Raw genomic sequence first — 20476 nt, forward strand, 5'->3', positions numbered from 1 at the left:
GCAACGATTTGGCTATTTCTCTTCAGCCAATCAGGACACAGCACAGAACAATTTAGGCTTATTAAATAGGCCTACAAGTTGGAGATGCTAACGGTATTATCTTTGGTTCCAGAACAACGATTGTAGATAACGTTAGGCTTGAGCTGATTCATTGACATTATTTTAACGGGACTACCGTTACCGTTACACGTTAGCCGTTGTTATGGTTACATGCTGCCAGTCCGACGTGTTCCCATTCCGACAGTCCTGTGCGCGTATGCAAATTAGCCATGTGCGCCAAACATAAGAAGGGCCCTATCTTGCGCCCAGCGCAATTTACTTTATACACCGACGCATGTGTCGTTGCTAGTTTGCACCCGGCGCAAAGCTGATCTTCCCCCGCAGCAACCAGGCACCACTACACTTGCATGTTAAATATTATGATGTCAAAGATTATTCATACGTGTGAAACTGCATAGAAATAGCGTGTGGATTGTGGAAACATTTTCTTTCCATAGGGCTGCATGAATGAACATGAATGAAGTATAGTAGGCTATGCCATGCGTTAAAATAATAAGAACAATAATACATTCGAGCAAAGTATATTCCAGGCTTCCAAAACAAAATCTAGTTTTAGGGTAAATGATTGGTTAAATTATTTGGGAAAGAACAGCTGATACAGCGGTAAGTTGTAGGCCTACTTTTAAATCAATGCATCTGCAAACACCGTACAGAAAACACATATGTTCTTGACAAAGACATCGTGTACAAGCCCATTACTTTTAGGATTGATGAGTATTTGATCGTGAGAAAACAGTTTTACCGCGAGTGACTGTTTAAAAGAATGAATGCGGGTGATGCTTGGTGCGCGTGTGTGTGCGCGCCCATCTGTCTAAACACACGCAAATTAAACACGTAAGTGTATGAGAAGGAAATCGAGTCAGTCGACCTGCGATAAGCAGCTGATTCTGAACGAACTCGTCTTCGAGATGGACGTGTTCTAACGCATTTTTAATCAATGAAATGTTAACACAACAGTATATATCTGACCATTTAATTTTCGGGGAATTTTAGATATATATAATTTATATATATATTTTTTTTTTATATACATTTTTTTTATATACATTTTTTTTTAATATCTTTTTTAAAATCTGTTTTTATATATATTTTTATAATTATTATTTTTTAATTATTATTTAATAATAGGTAAGACCGCACGGGGATGGATAATGAGCGTTGTTTAAGATGAAATTACAATGCCAAATATGGCAGACACCTTCAGATATATGAGAGACCCCCTCAGTTTTTTGACTTTGTTGCCTATTTGGGAGCTTGGTTCCCTCTGGCTCCCACGTAATTCGATTTATACATTTCAGAGCTGCCAACTTGCACGGTGCACCGTGTGACACACGTTTTTGCCTGCTTACACACACCACACATCCAATTTCTCACGGCCAAAAAAACAAAAAACACGCGTCCCCCCGTCCCCCCGTCAATCCCGATCGTCGGTCCGTCCGTCCCCCCCGTCAACAATCACGATCGCCTCTGCAACTGCTTGCAACTCGCAACTCCTTGCGACTCCTTGCGGCGAGACGGGCTGAGACGTTCTAAAAACGGGGCAGTTCACACTGCTGCACCGGGCGGCGACGGCAGGTGGTCTCCCTAGCAACTGTGAACGCTCTGGCACAGCTGAGAGCCGCATCAGCATCACTTCCATCCTGCTAAAAAGTAACCTAACTTAGGTTTGCGATTAGTTTTATTTTGGTTGAGAGTAGGCTAGAGTTGCTGTGTTTCGCCATTCTCCACTACTTCTGCATTGTAGTAGGCCTAATTCGCTGGAGCTTAGTTTGTTTAGATCCCGCTAGTTGGATACATTGCATTCTTTCGTAGTGGCGACTTCTCGACTGCAAGGGAAGCTCGGCTTCCCCTAACTGTGTGTTCACACCGCACTTCGCCCCGCGACACGTTTCAATGTTAAGTGAACGTGTAGACGCGAATCGGGCGAATCTTTTTTTCGCCGATACGCGCGACAAGATTTGATTGACAGCGCGAAATTTTTCCTCGTGAACGGCGAGCGCGTTCACGTGGATTCGCGCCGCGAATAAAGTTAAAATATTTCAACTTCTTCGCGGCATTCGCGTTGAAACAGCCAATCAGCGTTCACTCCCTGTGGGTAACGTGGGTGAAGTAACGTAAAACAGCCAATCAGCGTTCACTCCCTGGGTGACGTCACGTAACAGCCAATCAGTTCACTCCCTGGGTGAAGTAACGTAAAACAGCCAATCACCGTTCAACCGTTCAGTGAACCGCAGCTTGGAGGAGAAAGTGATTGTTGCCGTTTGCGACTCCCGCTCTATATCTACATATAATATATAAATATCTATATCATATAATATATACGATATATATAATATCACGGCACAAAGCGGTGTGCGCCTCCGGATTATATTATTAACCCATAAACGACGGGCTCTCCCTCTTCCACAACAGACACACATCTCGGCCATGGTTGATGAGAATGGCATGAATGACCGTTGCCAGGCAAAAAAAAAATTCGCCCCGCGAATAATTCGCCCCGCGAATGCACACAAAAATGCACAGCGACAGATTATGATTTGTCGCGCGGCAACATTCGCCTATTCGCGCGAATAGGCGAAATGGGACAAAGTGCGGTGTGAACACACAGTAAAAGTCCCCGAAAATTAAATGGTCAGATATATACTGTTGTGTTAACATTTCATTGATTAAAAATGCGTAACTGTGTGTTCACACCGCACTTCGCCCCGCGACACGTTTCAATGTTAAGTGAACGTGGAGACGCGAATCGGGCGAATTTTTTTTTCGCCGATACGCGCGACAAGATTTGATTGACAGCGCGAAATTTTTCCTCGTGAACGGCGAGCGCGTTCACGTGGATTCGCGCCGCGAATAATTCGCCCCGCGAATAAAGTTAAAATATTTCAACTTCTTCGCGGCATTCGCGTTGAAACAGCCAATCAGCGTTCACTCCCTGTGGGTAACGTGGGTGAAGTAACGTAAAACAGCCAATCAGCGTTCACTCCCTGGGTGACGTCACGTAACAGCCAATCAGTTCACTCCCTGGGTGAAGTAACGTAAAACAGCCAATCACCGTTCAACCGTTCAGTGAACCGCAGCTTGGAGGAGAAAGTGATTGTTTGCGACTCCCGCTCTATATCTACATATAATATATAAATATCTATATCATATAATATATACGATATATATAATATCACGGCACAAAGCGGTGTGCGCCTCCGGATTATATTATTAACCCATAAACGACGGGCTCTCCCTCTTCCACAACAGGTACAGACACACATCTCGGCCATGGTTGATGAGAATGGCATGAATGACCGTTGTCAGGCAAAAAAAAAATTCGCCCCGCGAATGCACACAAAAATGCACAGCGACAGATTATGATTTGTCGCGCGGCAACATTCGCCTATTCGCGCGAATAGGCGAAATGGGACAAAGTGCGGTGTGAACACACAGTTAAGGTGTGTTCACACCGCACTTCGCCCCGCGACACGTTTCAATGTTAAGTGAACGTGGAGACGCGAATCGGGCGAATTTTTTTTTCGCCGATACGCGCGACAAGATTTGATTGACAGCGCGAAATTTTTCCTCGTGAACGGCGAGCGCGTTCACGTGGATTCGCGCCGCGAATAAAGTTAAAATATTTCAACTTCTTCGCGGCATTCGCGTTGAAACAGCCAATCAGCGTTCACTCCCTGTGGGTAACGTGGGTGAAGTAACGTAAAACAGCCAGTCAGCGTTCACTCCCTGGGTGACGTCACGTAACAGCCAATCAGTTCACTCCCTGGGTGAAGTAACGTAAAACAGCCAATCACCGTTCAACCGTTCAGTGAACCGCAGCTTGGAGGAGAAAGTGATTGTTTGCGACTCCCGCTCTATATCTACATATAATATATAAATATCTATATCATATAATATATACGATATATATAATATCACGGCACAAAGCGGTGTGCGCCTCCGGATTATATTATTAACCCATAAACGACGGGCTCTCCCTCTTCCACAACAGGTACAGACACACATCTCGGCCATGGTTGATGAGAATGAATTAGCATGAATGACCGTTGCCAGGCAAAAAAAAAATTCGCCCCGCGAATGCACACAAAAATGCACAGCGACAGATTATGATTTGTCGCGCGGCAACATTCGCCTATTCGCGCGAATAGGCGAAATGGGACAAAGTGCGGTGTGAACACAACATTAGAACACGTCCATCTCGAAGACGAGTTCGTTCAGAATCAGCTGCTTATCGCAGGTCGACTAACTCGATTTCCTTCTCATACACTTACCCCAGCAAACATTTCGACGTCAATTAGACGTCTAATCGACGTTGGTCATGGAGGTCGAAACGACGTCGATTTGAGGGGCTGATATGAAAGTTTTTCTGACGTCGGTCTTTCGACCGACGTCGTTTCGACGTCTCATAGACATCAATCCACGTCGTCTCGACGTTGTAGACGACATTTCAACCTACATGAAATTTACTTTTAAGCCAATACACTAAATACCCACTTTATTATGAAAAAAATAGTATTAAGCTACATTTCAGTTACCTTGTAGTGTGCCCCAATTTACGGTTTTCAGTATAGCTACCCACTGAACCTATAACACGCAGTTCTTGTGCTGCATGTAGATAATTAAACATTTCTCAATCTGTTGTAAACATATTTACCTCAAACCGTGTGGTCAACAAGTACAATAGACGTCGAGTCGCAACGTGACTTTATTTCGACCCTTTGCCGACATGATGTATAGATAGCACCAAATGTAGCCTATAGAGCATTTGGTCATATCAAAAGGACAGCAAAATTTGGCTACATCTATAATATTTTGTTTAATTATGCATACTCTTATCAATCAAGCATGAATACATGTCCTATTAATCTTCAACAAAAGACAGATTTCAGGGTATAAAGTGCACTGCATCAAAAACATTTTATTTATACCCAAGTAGGCCTACATCTTCTTTAAACAACAAAATGAAAACTTATTGGGACCAAAATCCCACCCCCCAGTCCTTGCAGGTGCATGTTTCAGGTGTAAACTCATGGCTGCTTCGATTACTGTATCTGTGGCCTCGGGATTCCATCTCGTCACAGCAGCTGGAAAGAAAACACCAGTACAAGGTTTGGTGAGAGTGAGAAGTTTGACTGGCCAAAATACACAAGTGTATGGCTCAGTGGACGAAGACAGTCTCACCATCCAGCGCCCCAGCCTCAAGGGCTACCTGGTGGCTACATCAAGTCCATTTAGCTTAGCTACATCGGAAGCTATCACCCCTCTCGCTATCAATAATGAGAAGAATGGGTCCTAAAATTGACCAACAGTTCACAGGACTAATGCACGGGGAAAGGGCTTTGCCACCCGTGTTTTATTTTCAATAACACACAGCTACCGTTGGCCCTGAAACGGGACGCTGCTGCTCCCCAGCTGGGAAGTAGCAGCGTCCCGTTTCAGGGCTAAGCTAACGTTAGCCTGCTAGCTTCCCGCTCCCAGTTCGTATGTAACGTTACAAATACGAAAACCCGCTATCCATGAGAATACGCCATGTAGCCTCAAATTCAACAGTTAGGCATGCAAATAACAAAAGGGTAATGTCTCTACAAATACAGTTGCATTTTAAATTGCCGTGTCTTTTCGAAACTCACCTGCAACTCCCGCATGTTGCTGAGTGCCGAACTTGACGGCGAACTGATATCACCTGCGCATGCGTTGGAGGGATTACGTGTTGGTGCAAGGTCCTAAATGGATGGAGTAAATGCTGGAATAAAACATTTTAGCACCTATATTGGCCATATACATGATAGCATATTGCGTTTGGAATAATAACACTTTTCAATAATACTATTAATGTGTAAACATTACCGTTAACACTAATGTTACAAAGTTACATCGTTGTTAAGTTAAATAGCGATATAAACAGTGTTTATTCAGTTACACAACTGTCAAACAAGCTTTCCTCGAAATCTCCATTTCCGTAGCGGCATATATGTTTTCATGTCGGCAAATGGTCGAAATAAAGTCACGTTGTGACCCGGCGTATTTTAGACTTGTTGAATGCATAAATGTTTGCTGGGAGTGTTTATTCGGTTACACCACTCTAAAATAAGTCTTCCTTGAAATCACCATTCCTCAAATGATTATGTTTTCATGTCGAAATGAAGTCACGTCGTGACTCGACGTCGACTGGACTTGTTCGCTTCGACGCAGGTCGAGAAAATGTTTGCTGGGACGTGTTTAATTTGCGTGTGTTTAGACAGATGGGCGTGCACACACACGCGCATCACCCGCATTCATGCATTATTCACTCACTCGCGGTAAAACTATGTTTTCTCACGATCAAATACTCATCAATCCTAAAAGTAATGGGCTTGTACACGATGTCTTTGTCAAGAACATATGTGTTTGCTGTACGGTGTTTGCAGATGCATTGATTTAAAAGTAGGCCTACAATTTACCGCTGTATCAGCTGTTCTTTTCCAAATCATTTAACCAATCATTTACCCTAAAACTAGATTTTGTTTTGGAAGCCTGGAATATACTTTATCGAATGTATTATTGTTATTATTATTATTATTATTTTTAACGCATGGCATAGCTTACTATACTTCATTCATGTTCATTCATGCAGCCCTATGGAAAAAAAAATGTTTCCACAATCCACACGCAATTTCTATGCAGTTTCACACGTATGCATAATCTTTGACATAATATTTAACATGCAAGTGTAGTGGTGCCTGGTTGCTGCGGGGGAAAATCAGCTTTGCACCGGGTGCAAACTAGCAACGACACATGCGTCGGTGTAGAAAGTAAATTGCGCCGGGCGCAAGATAGGGCCCTTCTTCTGTTTGGCGCACATGGCTAATTTGCATACGCGCACAGGACTGTCGGAATGGGAACATGTCGGACTGGCAGCATGTAACCATAACAACGGCTAACGTATAACGGTAACGGTGGTCCCGTTGAAATAATGTCAATGAATCAGCTCAAGCCTAACGTTATCTACAATCGTTGTTCTGGAACCAAAGATAACCCAGCAAACATTTTCTCGACCTGCGTCGAAGCGAACAAGTCCAGTCGACGTCGAGTCACGACGTGACTTCATTTCGACATGAAAACATAATCATTAGAGGAATGGTGATTTCAAGGAAGACTTATTTTAGAGTGGTGTAACCGAATAAACACTCCCAGCAAACATTTATGCATTCAACAAGTCTAAAATACGCCGGGTCACAACGTGACTTTATTTCGACCATTTGCCGACATGAAAACATATATGCCGCTACGGAAATGGTGATTTCGAGGAAAGCTTGTTTGACAGTTGTGTAACTGAATAAACACTGTTTATATCGCTATTTAACTTAACAACGATGTAACTTTGTAACATTAGTGTGAACGGTAATGTTTACACATTAATAGTATTATTGAAAAGTTTTATTATTCCAAACGCAATATGCTATCATGTATATGGCCAATATAGGTGCTAAAATGTTTTATTCCAGCATTTACTCCATCCATTTAGGAACTATTTTTCCTTGCGCACCAACACGTAATCCCTCCAACGCATGCGCAGGTGATATCAGTTCGCCGTCAAGTTCGGCACTCAGCAGCATGCGGGAGTTGCAGGTGAGTTTCGAAAAGACACTGCAATTTAAAATGCAACTGTATTTGTAGAGACATTACCCTTTTATTATTTGCATGCTAAACTGTTGAATTTGAGGCCACATGGTGTATTCTCATGGATAGCGGGTTTTCGTATTTGTAACGTTACATACGAACTGGGAGCGGGAAGCTAGCAGGCTAACGTTAGCTTAGCCCTGAAACAGGACGCTGCTACTTCCCAGCCTCGGAGTAGCAGCATCCCGTTTCAGGGCTAACGGTAGCTGTGTGTTCTTGAATAAAACACGGGTGGCAAAGCCCCCGTGCATTACTCCTGTGAACTGTTAGTCAATTTTAGGACCCATTCTTCTCATTATTCATAGCGAGAGGGGTGATAGCGTCCGATGTAGCTAAATGGACTTGATGTAGCCACCAGTTAGCTCTTGAGGCTGGGGCGCTGGATGGTGAGGCTGTCTTCGTCCACTGAGCCAAACACTTGGTGTATTTTGGCCAGTCAAACTTCTCACTCTCACCAAACCTTGTACTGGTGTTTTCTTTCCAGCTGCTGTGAAGAGATGGAATCCCAAGGCCACAGATACAGAAATCGAAGCAGCCATGAGTTTACCTGAAACATTCACCTGCAAGGACTGGGGGGATGGGGGATTTTGGTCCCAATAAGTTTTCATTTTGTTGTTTAAAGAAGATGTAGGCCTACTTGGGTATAAATAAAATGTTTTGGATAGTGCACTTTATACCCTGAAATCTGTCTTTTGTTGAAGATTAATAGGACATGTATTAATGCTTGATTGATAGAGTATGCATAACTAAACAAAATATTATAGATGTAGCCAAATGTTGCTATCCTTTTGATGTGACCAAATGCTCTATAGCAGTGAACCCCAATTAGCGGCCCGCGGGCCAGATCCGGCCCGCAGGAGCCAAATGTCTGGCCCGCGCTGACCCAGTGGCATTCACATGTAAAAAAAATAAATATTATTTTTTGTTGTTGTTTACAGACTGATGTTATTTGCTACACATATTTAAAAAGTTTAAAACTAATGTCACATATTGTGGTATCACATTTTAAAGCTAACTAAAATCTTCCTGTGTCTCTTAGAGAGGGAGGGAGAGACATATAGAGAGGGGAAGAGAGTGGATGTGAACACACTGATCTGGATGGATGGCACCAGGCCCAATGCCCTGTTGAAGACACACTGTGCTGATGCTATTTAAGTTTTTATGTTTGGGGCTGCTGCACTGTGTGCGTGTTTGTGTGAGTGACTTTTTGTTTGCTGATGTTCCAGCGGCATTTTAATAAATTAATGGTAGGTTTTGGACAAATTTTGTTTCAAGAGAGCATTATTGTGTGACTCCTAACACAGGGTATTTTCAACTATTACTAATAATTATAGTAATGATAATTAAAGCAAAATGTGCACATAAAAATGGCGAATTAAAAAAATGTAACGATATCTCGGCCCTTGGCGTGGCATGCTTGACCAAATTTGGCCCTTTGGCAAAACTAATTGGGGAACCCTGCTCTATAGGCTACATTTGGTTCTATCTATACATGTCGGCAAAGGGTCGAAATAAAGTCACGTTGCGACTCGACGTCTATTGGACTTGTTGACGGCACGGTTTGAGGTAATGTTGGCTGGAATTGGTCTAATGGTTGTAAATATGTTTACAACAGATTGAGAAATGTTTAATTATCTACATGCAGCACAAGAACTGCTTGTTATAGGTTTAGTGGGTAGCTATACTGAAAACCGTAAATTGGGGCATACTACAAGGTAACTGAAATGTAGCTTAATAGGCCTACTATTTTTTTCCCGTAATTAAGTGGGTATGTAGTGTCTTAGCAAAGTAAAAGTAAATTTCACGTAGGTTGAAATGTCGTCTATACAACGTCGAAACGACGTGGATTGATGTCTATGAGCCGTCGAAACGCAGAAAAACTTTCATATCAGCCCCTCAAATCGACGTCGTTTCGACCTCCATGACCAACGTCGATTAGACGTCTGATCGACGTCGAAATGTTTGCTGGGAAGGATCTACAACTTGTAGGCCTATTTAATAAGCCTAAATTGTTCTGTGCTGTGTCCTGATTGGCTGAAGAGAAATAGCCACATCGTTGCGTTCTAAAACTGGACCTGGCGATTTGACATGTTCAATCTTTGGCGACTCCTTGCGACGCCTTGCGACGACCAGTTCACACTGCTGCAACTTTCCCCCTGCGACGTTCTAAAACCGTCTCGTTGCAAGTCGTTGCGTCGCGAATCTTTGGTCTGAACTGGGCTTTAATCAAACTTGTTGCGTTAAATAAGAGTATAGACATGTTAAAAATGCCATTTGAGCGTGGAAAATATGAAATTAATGTATGTTGGTTCAATTAACATACATAGGCTATGAATCAAAATAATTCTTTAGGTAGTGGCCTCCTCTGGGGGAGGACCCCCAGCACCCCCGTCCATGACTACCCCACACCAACTTTCATCACCAGCCACCACTGATACAGACATATATCTACACATAATTTGTTCTTATTTTTTAATTATTTTGTAGCTTCTCTCATAACCGATTAGGTGAAGAGCGCGGCCATGTAGCCCTCTGATGGTGATGATGAAAAATTGTGGCCCTCTTAATCAGGAAAGTTGCCCATCCCTGGGTTAAGACAGTACTTACTTACTTACTGCCCTTTATGCCTACTAGCATGTAGGGCAGCAGTTAGACAGTACAGAGAATGGATATCCGGTAATAACCATTCTCTGTACAGAGATTGGTTATTATGGAGCAGGCAGGGGTTTAACAACGTGTCTTTTAAAACAAGACAAGTGTTTCCGAACGTTGTCACTTTGTAAATCAGGAAATATCAAATACAACAGTTTTGAATTTATAAAATGCTCTGAATCGAACGATGAAGACGGACATTCGGTCACGTGTTAAATCGGTGTAAGAGGCGGAACTATTGTCATGAACACATGTTTTCTTCAGGAAGGAGTTCCGGTGACAACTACAATCCTGTCCCCATCACATCACATGTGACTACTTGTAATTTATATTTGATCTATTATTCATATTCTATATATAATCTATATTATCTGTACGCACACTGTAGGCCTACGTATCCTTCTTGTAGAGTCTTTCTAGAACTTTCCACCGGATGCTCACTGGACAGCAGGGGCAACAGTGAAACCAAGTTATTAAAGCGCAAACAGAATTATACTGATGAATTAATAAATGTTTTCATTCATAAAGGCAGTAAAGTAGGTAGTAAATGTCGGAGGCGGCGTTTCTTGCGCCTCGGCGCCGCGCGGTGGTGTACGAGGCGTACGAGGCGCCTTTCCCGGTGCCGCGCAGCGACGCGGAGGTGACGCGGTGCGGAGAGAGCATTTACCGCGCCGACCTGGTGAACCAGCAGGTCCTGGTTCGAGACCCCGCTCACATCCAGCTGCTGTACGGACAGGTACACGCCCTTGTCTATTCGCCTGTCTGCCTGTCGGTCTTGTCTAATAATGTCTTCAATCACCGACTCCTGGTTTTCTTCTAGTTTAGAGAGTGTCTCTCGTTGAGGACTTCTGGTTGTTACTTTACTGTAATAGAAGTACGACATAATAGGGTGCGACTCCCTTGGACTAGGATGAGTAGAGATCCCATGGTACTATCTACTACTACTACTACTACTACTACTATCACTAGAGCAGGGGGATAACCCCGGTGTCTATCAAACATCACTAGAGTTTATATATCGATAATATAATACTATATAATGTATGTGTGTGTGTGTTAGGTTTACCTTTTGTATCAAGTATATAATACTTTATGTGTGTTACGTTACTGGTATATATATTTTTTTTTCAGGGTTATTTCGGGAAGGGGATTCTGTCCAGAGCCCGGCCAGACTACAGCCCCTCTGACCGATGGCAGGGTGGGTGTGTGTGTGTGTGTGTGTGTGTGTGTGTGTATATGTATATAACACTCTCATCTCCAGTGTTGGTCATCTTACTTTAAAAAAGTAATTAGTTACAAATTACTTCTCTCACTTAATTGAGTTAGTAACTCAGTTAGCACATTGTAAAAGTAATTAGTTACTCAGCAAAGTAACTGTGACGTTATTTTTTATGTTCTATAACGCTATTACGTTCTATAACATCTTTAACGTCAAAGATGTTTATATTAACTGAAAAGAATAACGCTGTTAGTAACGCCATTATACTCTAACGCCGTTGTTACCAACACTGCTGGGCATGTTACATAAACATTCTTGCCCTTAATTTCAATGAGCGAGAAGTAGTGCCGGTACTTCCAGTTCGAGAACGCAACCTTTGAATTTCCCTGGCTTGTCGCCATTCTCGCTGTCTTGTTGTGTTTGGTAGTCAGAGCGTGCAGTGAGACAGCGTGAGCAGGGCATGATCCGCCCACCCAGCCAATCATCACATTTGCAACGGTGTCATCATCCCCACCCCTGCTCTCTCCAGGCAGCTGATGTGTGGCACTGGCCAAAGCCTGACACCTTGCGCTTCATTCAACCAAATTGTAGTAACACGTCACTTTACATTCTCAGTAACGGCAACGGCGTTGCAACAATGGGAAAAGTAATTAATTAGATTACTCGTTACTGAAAAAAATAACGCCGTTAGTAACGCCGTAATACTCTAACGCCGTTATACTCTAACGCCGTTATACTCTAACCCTGTTATTACCAACTGCTCATCTCTAACCTTAACCCTCTCATCTCTAACTCTAACCCTCTCATCTCTAACTCTAACTGTCTCATCTCTAACTCTAACCCTCTCAACCCTAACTCTCTCATCTCTAATCCTAACATATACCCCTTTATATATAATCAATATATTCAATATTTTTATGTTGCAGAATTTGGAGGCCGACAGATTCCGGTCATCAGCAAAGCCAGGTTAGTAGCCAATCACAGGCCAGGTCAGTAGCCCATCACAGGCCAGGTCGGTAGCCAATCACATGCCATGTCAGTAACCAATCAAAAGCAAGGTCAGTGGCCAATCATAAGCCATGTCAGTAGCCATTCAGAAAGCCGTCTGTCTGTCCGTAGGGTCTGACATATTTCACTAGGGAGATGGACAGAAATTTGCTTGTGGTTTTCCCTCTCTGTGTTTCCGGTACCCTGTACATAAGGCGTCTCCATGTGAACGTTTTTTGATATGTATGTTAACCTACATGTTAACCTTGCACATGTAACTGACATATTGGCTTGTCTGTCTGTCTGTCTGTCTGTCTGTCTGTCTGTCTGTCTGTCTGTCTGCCCGCCTGCCTGTCTGTCTGTCTGTCTGTCTGTCTGTCTTCTCTAGGTACGATCAGCTGTTATCTTGGAGGCGGGCCTATCTTCTGTCCAAGGGGATGGATGAGGAAGCTGTCAATCAAATACTTGTCAGACTGTCTGAGCCAATCGAGCTGGCCGTGGAAAGTGAGGAGGCGGGGCCAGAACAGACTGAAGACTCTTCCCCAAAGAAGAGGAAGAGGTATTCATCCAACCTCCTTCCTGTCCCTCCTCCTTCCTGTTCCTCCTCCTTCCTGTCACTGCTCCTTCCTGTCGCTCCTCCTTCACTCTTTCACTACACTCAGTAGTCTGACTAGTTGATTTTACTAGTCAGTCTGACTAGTCTTACTAGTTTTGTTTGAACTAGTGATGTTAGCGAGTCTTAATAGCTCTGTTTTGAACAGATCATCTTCGACAGATGAACAGAGGAGGAAATATTGCACATACCAAGATCAGCCACACACTGACCCTGCCCCCATGGCTGACTCCACCCCTGTTGCTGACTCCGCCCCTATGGATGACTCCTCCCCCAATACTGACTCCACCCCTGTGGCTGACTCCTCCCCCATGTCTGACTCAGTGTTGGACTCCGCCCCAGTGACTGACTCTGCCCCTGAGTATGTCCTTGTGGTGGGGGACGGTGATGAGGAGGTTTGTCCAATCAACAATCAATCAATCAGTCCATAATCAGTCCCCAGGGTTAGATTGGGCCAGATTGTCCCTGACGCCTCTTGTTCCCTCTGGCAGGAGGGGGGGTCGGGGGGGTCAGAGGTCAACCCGGGGGAGGTCAGACAGCTGCCCTTCAACACCACTGAGGTTCTACAGCTCACTCTGGAGGAGGTGAGACAGGTCCTACCAACTGTTGCTATGTGATGTGTTGCTAGGTGATGTGTTGCTAGGTGGGTGAAGTGTTGCTAGGTGATGTGTTGCTAAGTGATGAAAGATTTATGATAAGATTATTCACAAATCACCCTCTTGCATCTCAGGCGTTCTTCCTGGTCTACGCTCTGGGTTGCCTTTCGGTCCACCACAACCAGGTAACTATCTTACTAACTAACTTACTAACTAACCTCTTTGTCCACCACAACCAGGTAACTATCTGACTTGCTAACTTACCAAATAACTTACCTCTTAGTCCATCACAACCAGGGGCCTCATGTACAAAGACTTGCATGGATTTCTGACTAAAACTTTGCGGACGCCAAAATCTGGAAAGCTGCTGCGCACAAATAAATCTGGATGTATCAATCCTTGCGTAAGCACGATTTCACGCAGATTCTCTTTGTACATCCCAATTAACGTGAAATTGAGCGCACATGCACGAGCTCGTCTCTCCACCCAGTCTCCTCCCTCATTTAATATGTTAATTCGTATAAATAGGCCTGCAGTAGTGCGCTCGTTAGGAGAAAGGAGAACATGGAGAAAGGAAGAAAAAATAACTTTAGTGAATGCGAGGTGGAGGTGCTGATTTCGGAGGTAGAGGCCAGAAATAAGAACTTGTTTGGCTCTCTTTCCTCCGGAATCAGCACCAAAAGCAAAAAACTGGTGTGGGAAAACGTTGCCAAGTCGGTCAATGAGGTTGGGGCGGAAAGCCGAATTGTGGCTGACATAAAAAAAAAGTGGTCGGACATCAAGGTGGACGTAAAAAGAAAGGTCTCTGCCCACCGGAGAAGCGTGGGTCAGAGCGCAGCGGGGCGGAGTCTGGGAGCTCGCCCTATTTGAGCAAAGGGTGGCAGCTGTGATTTGGGATCGGCTCTTTTTTGACCAAAAAATCATAATAGTCGCGGAACACCCGTTAATTTTGAATGCGACCATCTTCTAACAAGGCCAACACTGCCATTGTCAACCTATCGGCACATTTTGTGCATGCTTTTATATTCTCATTTATTTGGATGCATGCTGACGATAGGTTGTATCCATACACCCAATGTGTCAATAATATGTAGGGCTACATAATTCGAAATTGGCCGACTGGTTCATTGATGGATTGGTTTTAACTAACAATGGCTTGTGCTTACTCCACTCAACATCACATAATAATATTGCAGTCAAGAATTTCACAACAAATGTGTGAAGAGAGATAATATGTCATGCGTGGTCCGGAAAATATGTAACGTTTAATAAACAAGCCATCACTGAAAATAATATTGCTGGGGCTTCCTTTTAATTCCAATTTTGACAATTTAGTTTTATGGGTCTGTTTAAGTTTAGCCTAACAACAGTGTCACATTATGCGTCTCGACAACAATAACGCATGATTGAAGCGCATTTAAGATCACGCATTCCGACGTTCAAATCCACTTTGAACTCGCCTCATATTGCAATATTACTTCATGACTCGTGATCGCGTAGGCTTAATGTTGTTGCACTGCATTGCCTCTATGTGCCGCCAACTGACAAAATGCAGCAGAAATGTGCGTAAGCCAGGCATTTAGTTTGCGTGGAGAACCGCACTTTCTCATGTCAAGTCAGTCTTTGTACATCCGAACGTTTGCGTGAGAAGTTGCTTACGCAGCTTTTTTGTGCGTAAGCAAGGCCCCAGGTAACTAACTAACTACCTAGGTAACTAACTAACCAACCTCCCAGTCCATCACAACCAGGTGACTGATTAACTACCTTCTAAACCTAACCTACCTATAAATACCTTAACCGTTAAAGAAACGAAACCTTACCATTACCATTAATAAACTATACCTTATTAACTATACTTTACCCCTAACCATTAATTAACTATACCTTACCTTAACCTTTTAACATAGTACACCTAACCCTTACCCTAGTTAGGGTAACCTCCACTCTATATGCTCAAACATTTTTTCATGTTTTGTTTCCATCGCTGAGAGTGTTCTCTTCTCTGATTGGCTAGAAGCCGCTGTCCATCAGTGAGCTTTGGAGGAGGTTCCGGAGCGTTCAGCCTGGCTTTGAGAGCTCCTACGCGGCCTACCACTACTACCGCAGCCGGGCCTGGGTCCCAAAGCCCGGTGCTAAATACGGAGCTCACTTCAGTAGGTCACACACTGTTAGCATGCTACACGCTACCCAGGTGGCTCTAACTGGGCTGCTCCAGACAAGGACTGTGTGTGTGTGTGTGTGTGTGTGTGTGTGTGTGTGTGTGTGTGTGTGTGTGTGTGTGTGTGTGTGTGTGTGTGTGTGTGTGTGTGTGTGTGTGTGTGTGGTCCATGTCTAATCTAATCTCTTCTCTCCAAGTGCTCTACAGAAAAGGACCCCCCTTCTACCATGCCAGGTACCCCTCAACCCTTACCCTTAACCCTTAAACCTTAACCCTTTCACCCCAAATCTCAACCTTTAAACCTCAACCCTCAACCCTTAACCTCATCCTTGAATCATGAACTCTCAACCCTTAACCTCATTCTTTAACCATGAGCCCTAGACCCTGAGTTCTTATGTAACTGGTTCCTTGTGGAATTTACCCAAGACCTTTTAAGATGAGAAAAAACAACATTATAGGTGTAGAATAAAAACCATGCACTGAACTCCCCTCATCTCCTCTCCCCATCTCCTCCCCTCTCCTCTCCTCTCCTTTCTCTGCTCCTCTTCTCCTCTCCTCTCCTCTCCTCTCCCCTCTCTCCTCTCCTCTCCCCTCCTCTCCTCCTTTCCTCTCTCCTCCCCTCCTCTCTCTCCTCCCTTCCTCTCTCTCTCTCCTCTCCTCGCCCCTCCTCCCCTCTCCACCCCTCCCCTCCCCTCCCTCTCCTACCCTCTAGTTATTCGGTGGTGGTGGAGCAGGTGAGGTCCTCAGGTGTGTCCTTGCGTCCGTTCACCTGGCGTTCTCTCGCGGCGCTCAGCAGGATCACCGCCAACGTCTCCAAGGTAAAGGTCCCCATGACAACAAGGTCCCACCACTCAGCAAGGGCTAGCTAGTCAGGATGAGTTGGCGAGTTAGGGGTAGGTAGCTGGTTTATCAGGGTTAGTTCCGGCCCCCTTGTCAAAGTGAATCTGTCCAATCACAGGTCAGGCGCCACCCGATTGGTCCAGACTTCTAGCGTCTTCCTCAAGGCCCTCTTGTTAACCCAAGGTGTGGAAAATGAGGCGACTATGCACTCAAGTTACTTCTCAGTAACTTCTTACTCTTCAGGGTCAAGAGTCACCCTGAGGAGAAGCCCTGAAAGATAATGTATCGACAACAGAGCTTTTAGACACGTAGATATACAGACTACGTATAGGTTATAGGTTATACACATTATAGGACGTCCAGGACAGTTAGTTTAACAATCATATAGCCTGCCTACCGATATTAATGTGTGTGTGTGTGTGTGTGTGTGTGTGTGTGTGTGTGTGTGTGTGTGTGTGTGTGTGTGTGTGTGTGTGTGTGTGTGTGTGTGTGTGTGTGTGTGTGTGTGTGTGTGTGTGTGTGTGTAGGAGCTAATGATGTGTTACATCATCTATCCAGCCGACCTATCAGAGGCAGAGCTGACCTCTCCCCTCAGCCTGCACAGGCTCACTGTCCAGGTAAACACACACACACACACACACACACACACACACACACACACACACACACACACACACACACACACACACACACACACATTAATATGAACACAATAATATACACAAACAGGCACACAAATATACACACTTATATTCTCTCTCTCTCTAACAGGAAGTGGTCATAAAGAGATGGATTTCCTCCCGGGAGCGAGCTGAGCTAGATGACATTTGACATTTGCTTTTCACAGACTTTAGTCATCATTATAATGTTTAGCGTCGCATTATGATGCTAACCCTTGCCAAAGCTTTATAATGGTTAGCATTATAGTAGCATTATAATGCTAACCATTTTGATGTTGGTCATTTCCAGGTGTCTTAGAAGTTCTGTTTTGTTATAGAAAATAAAAGTATTGTTTTTTAAATGTGAGTGATTATGAGTGAATGTGACTGAATGTATGAGAGAATGAGAGGGTGAGTTTGAGTGAATATATGAGGGAATGAGAGTTGATGTTTAAAGGGGTAGTTCAGGATTTTGGACATCGGGTCTCATTTCCAAGTGAGCCAGTGTGTTATTTATCATTGGAGACCGCTTTAAACACTTTTCATTCAGTCCTTCTAGTTGCAGAAATCGCTGGTGCTAGGCTAGCGCAAGTCGAGGGGAACTGCTAGCCTGCCAATAAGAACAGTTTTACCCACTCCCGAGGCAAACCAATTATAATGCCAGACTATCGATGTAAATGTCTGTGTTGATAGAATAGTGTTAGAAATAAACTTACCCTTGCATCGCATTGCATTTAGTTTATAATCCCTGTAGTTGGAAGCAAGGTACGCTGCTGAGAAAGTAGTCCCCCAAAATGTAATGTGATCATTGCGATACAAGGATAGTTTTATTTCGAATATTATTCTATCAACAGACATTTCCATCGATAGTTGGAGAGGTGTGCGCAGGCCACGGTACAGATGCTAATGAGCCGACACACACACGCACGAATAAGCAACCTATATGAATAAGAGGCAACCGTACTCAGGCCTCACACTAGGCACCGTACTTGAATACGGTACAGGGCAACTTTGCCTAGTGTGAGTGCGCCCTAAGTGCTTGAGAGGGTGAACAATACGTGAGTGAGTGAGGGGTCGATGGTATACGTCTGGTAACCAAGGTGACTGTCTGGCCGTAACTCCACACGAGGAGTAACAAGGCTGTGAGCTCAGCCTATCAGGTTGCAGCAAACTGCTCAGTCTACCCTCTGAACCACTAGAGAAGGATAAATCTACACTATTCATGTATACACTATAGATCAGTAGTATAAACTATCATTATTTAACAATATTGAAATAATTATAAACTTATTGTAAACAATAATTATACACTATCATCATTATTATACTTATAAACCCTTCGTCCACTGTTATCTCCACTATTGTAATTTAAAATAGTGTATATTATAATTAATAATGTAAGAGATTTTCACCTCTTTAGTGCTCGATAGAGTTCTATAATGTAAACTCTGAAGCCACTGCATTCTTGGAATACAGTACTACTACACTTCTACTATAGTACTAATGTTTATTATTGGACTGATCTGCTACTGTAGTAGGACTGTAGTAGAACTATACTGTAGTTAAACTGTAGTAAAACTATACTGTATGGTATCGGAGTTGTACAACTGTAGTAGTACTGTAGTAGGACTAGTAGTACTGTATCAGCAGCCTTGTGAACTAGTAGGCTTCATGGGGGACCTTTCTTCATGGTTAAAACCCATTGTAACACTAATAGATGGGTCTCTGAGGTCCTGCAGGTAGAGTTCCAGAGGACTCCGTTCCTTGGCGTCCGACAACCACTAAACTCTGTCTGGAAAGGTCAGTCACAAAGCAGATCTTATCATTCTGACACAAAGAGCAAGACACTTGCACCGTAGCATCATGTTGGTTTATTAGCTCCTGGCACGACAAACATACGAATGATATGAGAATATACTAGCCTCTGTTGGTTAGTACTATCAGCTGTTTGCTAATAGTACCATCAGCTATACTGCTATCGGCTGCTATATGCTGTTGTCTCTCTCTCTCTCTCTCTCTCTCTCTCTCTCTCTCTCTCATATATATAGGGTGACAACACTATCAAACTCCTGACACAGGGACCATAAAGTGTGCCGCACGTCATGCACACACGCATGTACGCCCTTATGCACCAACACTTCCATCGTAAGTGAAAATGTGAAAATGGCCCCTTGCCGTGTGTCCAGAAGGCAGCATTTTGGTCGCCTGCTACTTCACACAGAAAAGAGTTGGCCAAAAAAGACTTCCTCTTGGGCATGAGAGACAGACTGTCAGACAGAGCCACAAGTGTCATAGGCTGATTCACAGCGGGGCATGGTAATAATGAGTGGAAAAGAACATGATGAATGTCTATGTAATGGCTGAAATAATAATAATATTATTACTTGAATAGTGGTGTATATGGCAGTCGTATCATATGGTAGTAGTATAGGACAGTAGTATCATATGGTAGTAGTATAGGACCGTAGTATCATATGGTAGTAGTATAGGACCGTAGTATCATATGGTAGTAGTATAGGACAGTAGTATCATATGGTAGTAGTATAGGACCGTAGTATCATATGGTAGTAGTATAGGACCGTAGTATCATATATAGTAGTATCATATGGTAGTATAGGACGTAGTATCATATATAGTAGTATCATATGGTATTAGTATAGGACAGTATCATATGGTAGTAGTATAGGACGTAGTATCATATATAGTAGTATCATATGGTAGTATAGGACGTAGTATCATATATAGTAGCATCATATGGTAGTATAGGACGTAGTATCATATATAGTAGTATCATATGGTAGTATAGGACGTAGTATCATATGGTAGTAGTATAGGACAGTAGTATCATATGGTAGTAGTATAGGACAGTAGTATCATATGGTAGTAGTATAGGACAGTAGTATCATATGGTAGTATAGGACGTAGTATCATATGGTAGTAGTATAGGACAGTAGTATCATATGGTAGTAGTATAGGACAGTAGTATCATATGGTAGTGGTATAGGAAGTCACCATACTCTAATCTCTCTCTCT

At 43.4% G+C, this 20476-nt stretch overlaps 1 protein-coding gene across 4 annotated transcripts; it reads left to right on the plus strand.

Annotated features, from left to right (window-relative positions):
• The first annotated feature begins 10645 nt into the window (after positions 1 to 10645).
• tsen2 (TSEN2 tRNA splicing endonuclease subunit) lies at positions 10646 to 17739 on the plus strand. Of its 4 annotated transcripts, none has more exons than XM_084464885.1 (13): positions 10646 to 10682; positions 10900 to 11107; positions 11503 to 11569; positions 12517 to 12556; positions 12966 to 13136; positions 13339 to 13585; positions 13682 to 13774; positions 13921 to 13971; positions 15801 to 15939; positions 16142 to 16178; positions 16657 to 16762; positions 17312 to 17401; positions 17556 to 17739. In XM_084464885.1, exons 2-13 carry the CDS (start codon positions 10919 to 10921, stop codon positions 17613 to 17615), a joined length of 1290 nt encoding a protein of 429 aa, XP_084321011.1. In that variant the 5' UTR covers positions 10646 to 10682; positions 10900 to 10918; the 3' UTR covers positions 17616 to 17739. The 4 variants fall into 4 exon arrangements, with proteins under 4 accessions (XP_084321011.1, XP_084321010.1, XP_084321009.1 ...); XM_084464884.1 differs by having other exon boundaries at positions 10655 to 10692; XM_084464883.1 differs by having other exon boundaries at positions 10662 to 11107.
• Positions 17740 to 20476: the final 2737 nt, after the last annotated feature.

Source organism: Micromesistius poutassou (genome assembly GCF_964030765.1).
Source record: "Micromesistius poutassou genome assembly, chromosome: 2".
In the NCBI taxonomy this organism is placed as follows: Eukaryota; Metazoa; Chordata; class Actinopteri; order Gadiformes; family Gadidae; genus Micromesistius; species Micromesistius poutassou.

Coding starts and splice junctions, on each gene's coding strand:
- tsen2 (XM_084464885.1), top strand. CDS start 10,919: ATGTCGGAGGCGGCGTTTCTTGCGCCTCGGCGCCGCGCGGTGGTGTAC. Junction 11,108..11,502: donor TCCAGCTGCTGTACGGACAG/GTACACGCCCTT, acceptor TTTTTTTTTCAG/GGTTATTTCGGGAAGGGGAT. Junction 13,775..13,920: donor TACAGCTCACTCTGGAGGAG/GTGAGACAGGTC, acceptor CTTGCATCTCAG/GCGTTCTTCCTGGTCTACGC.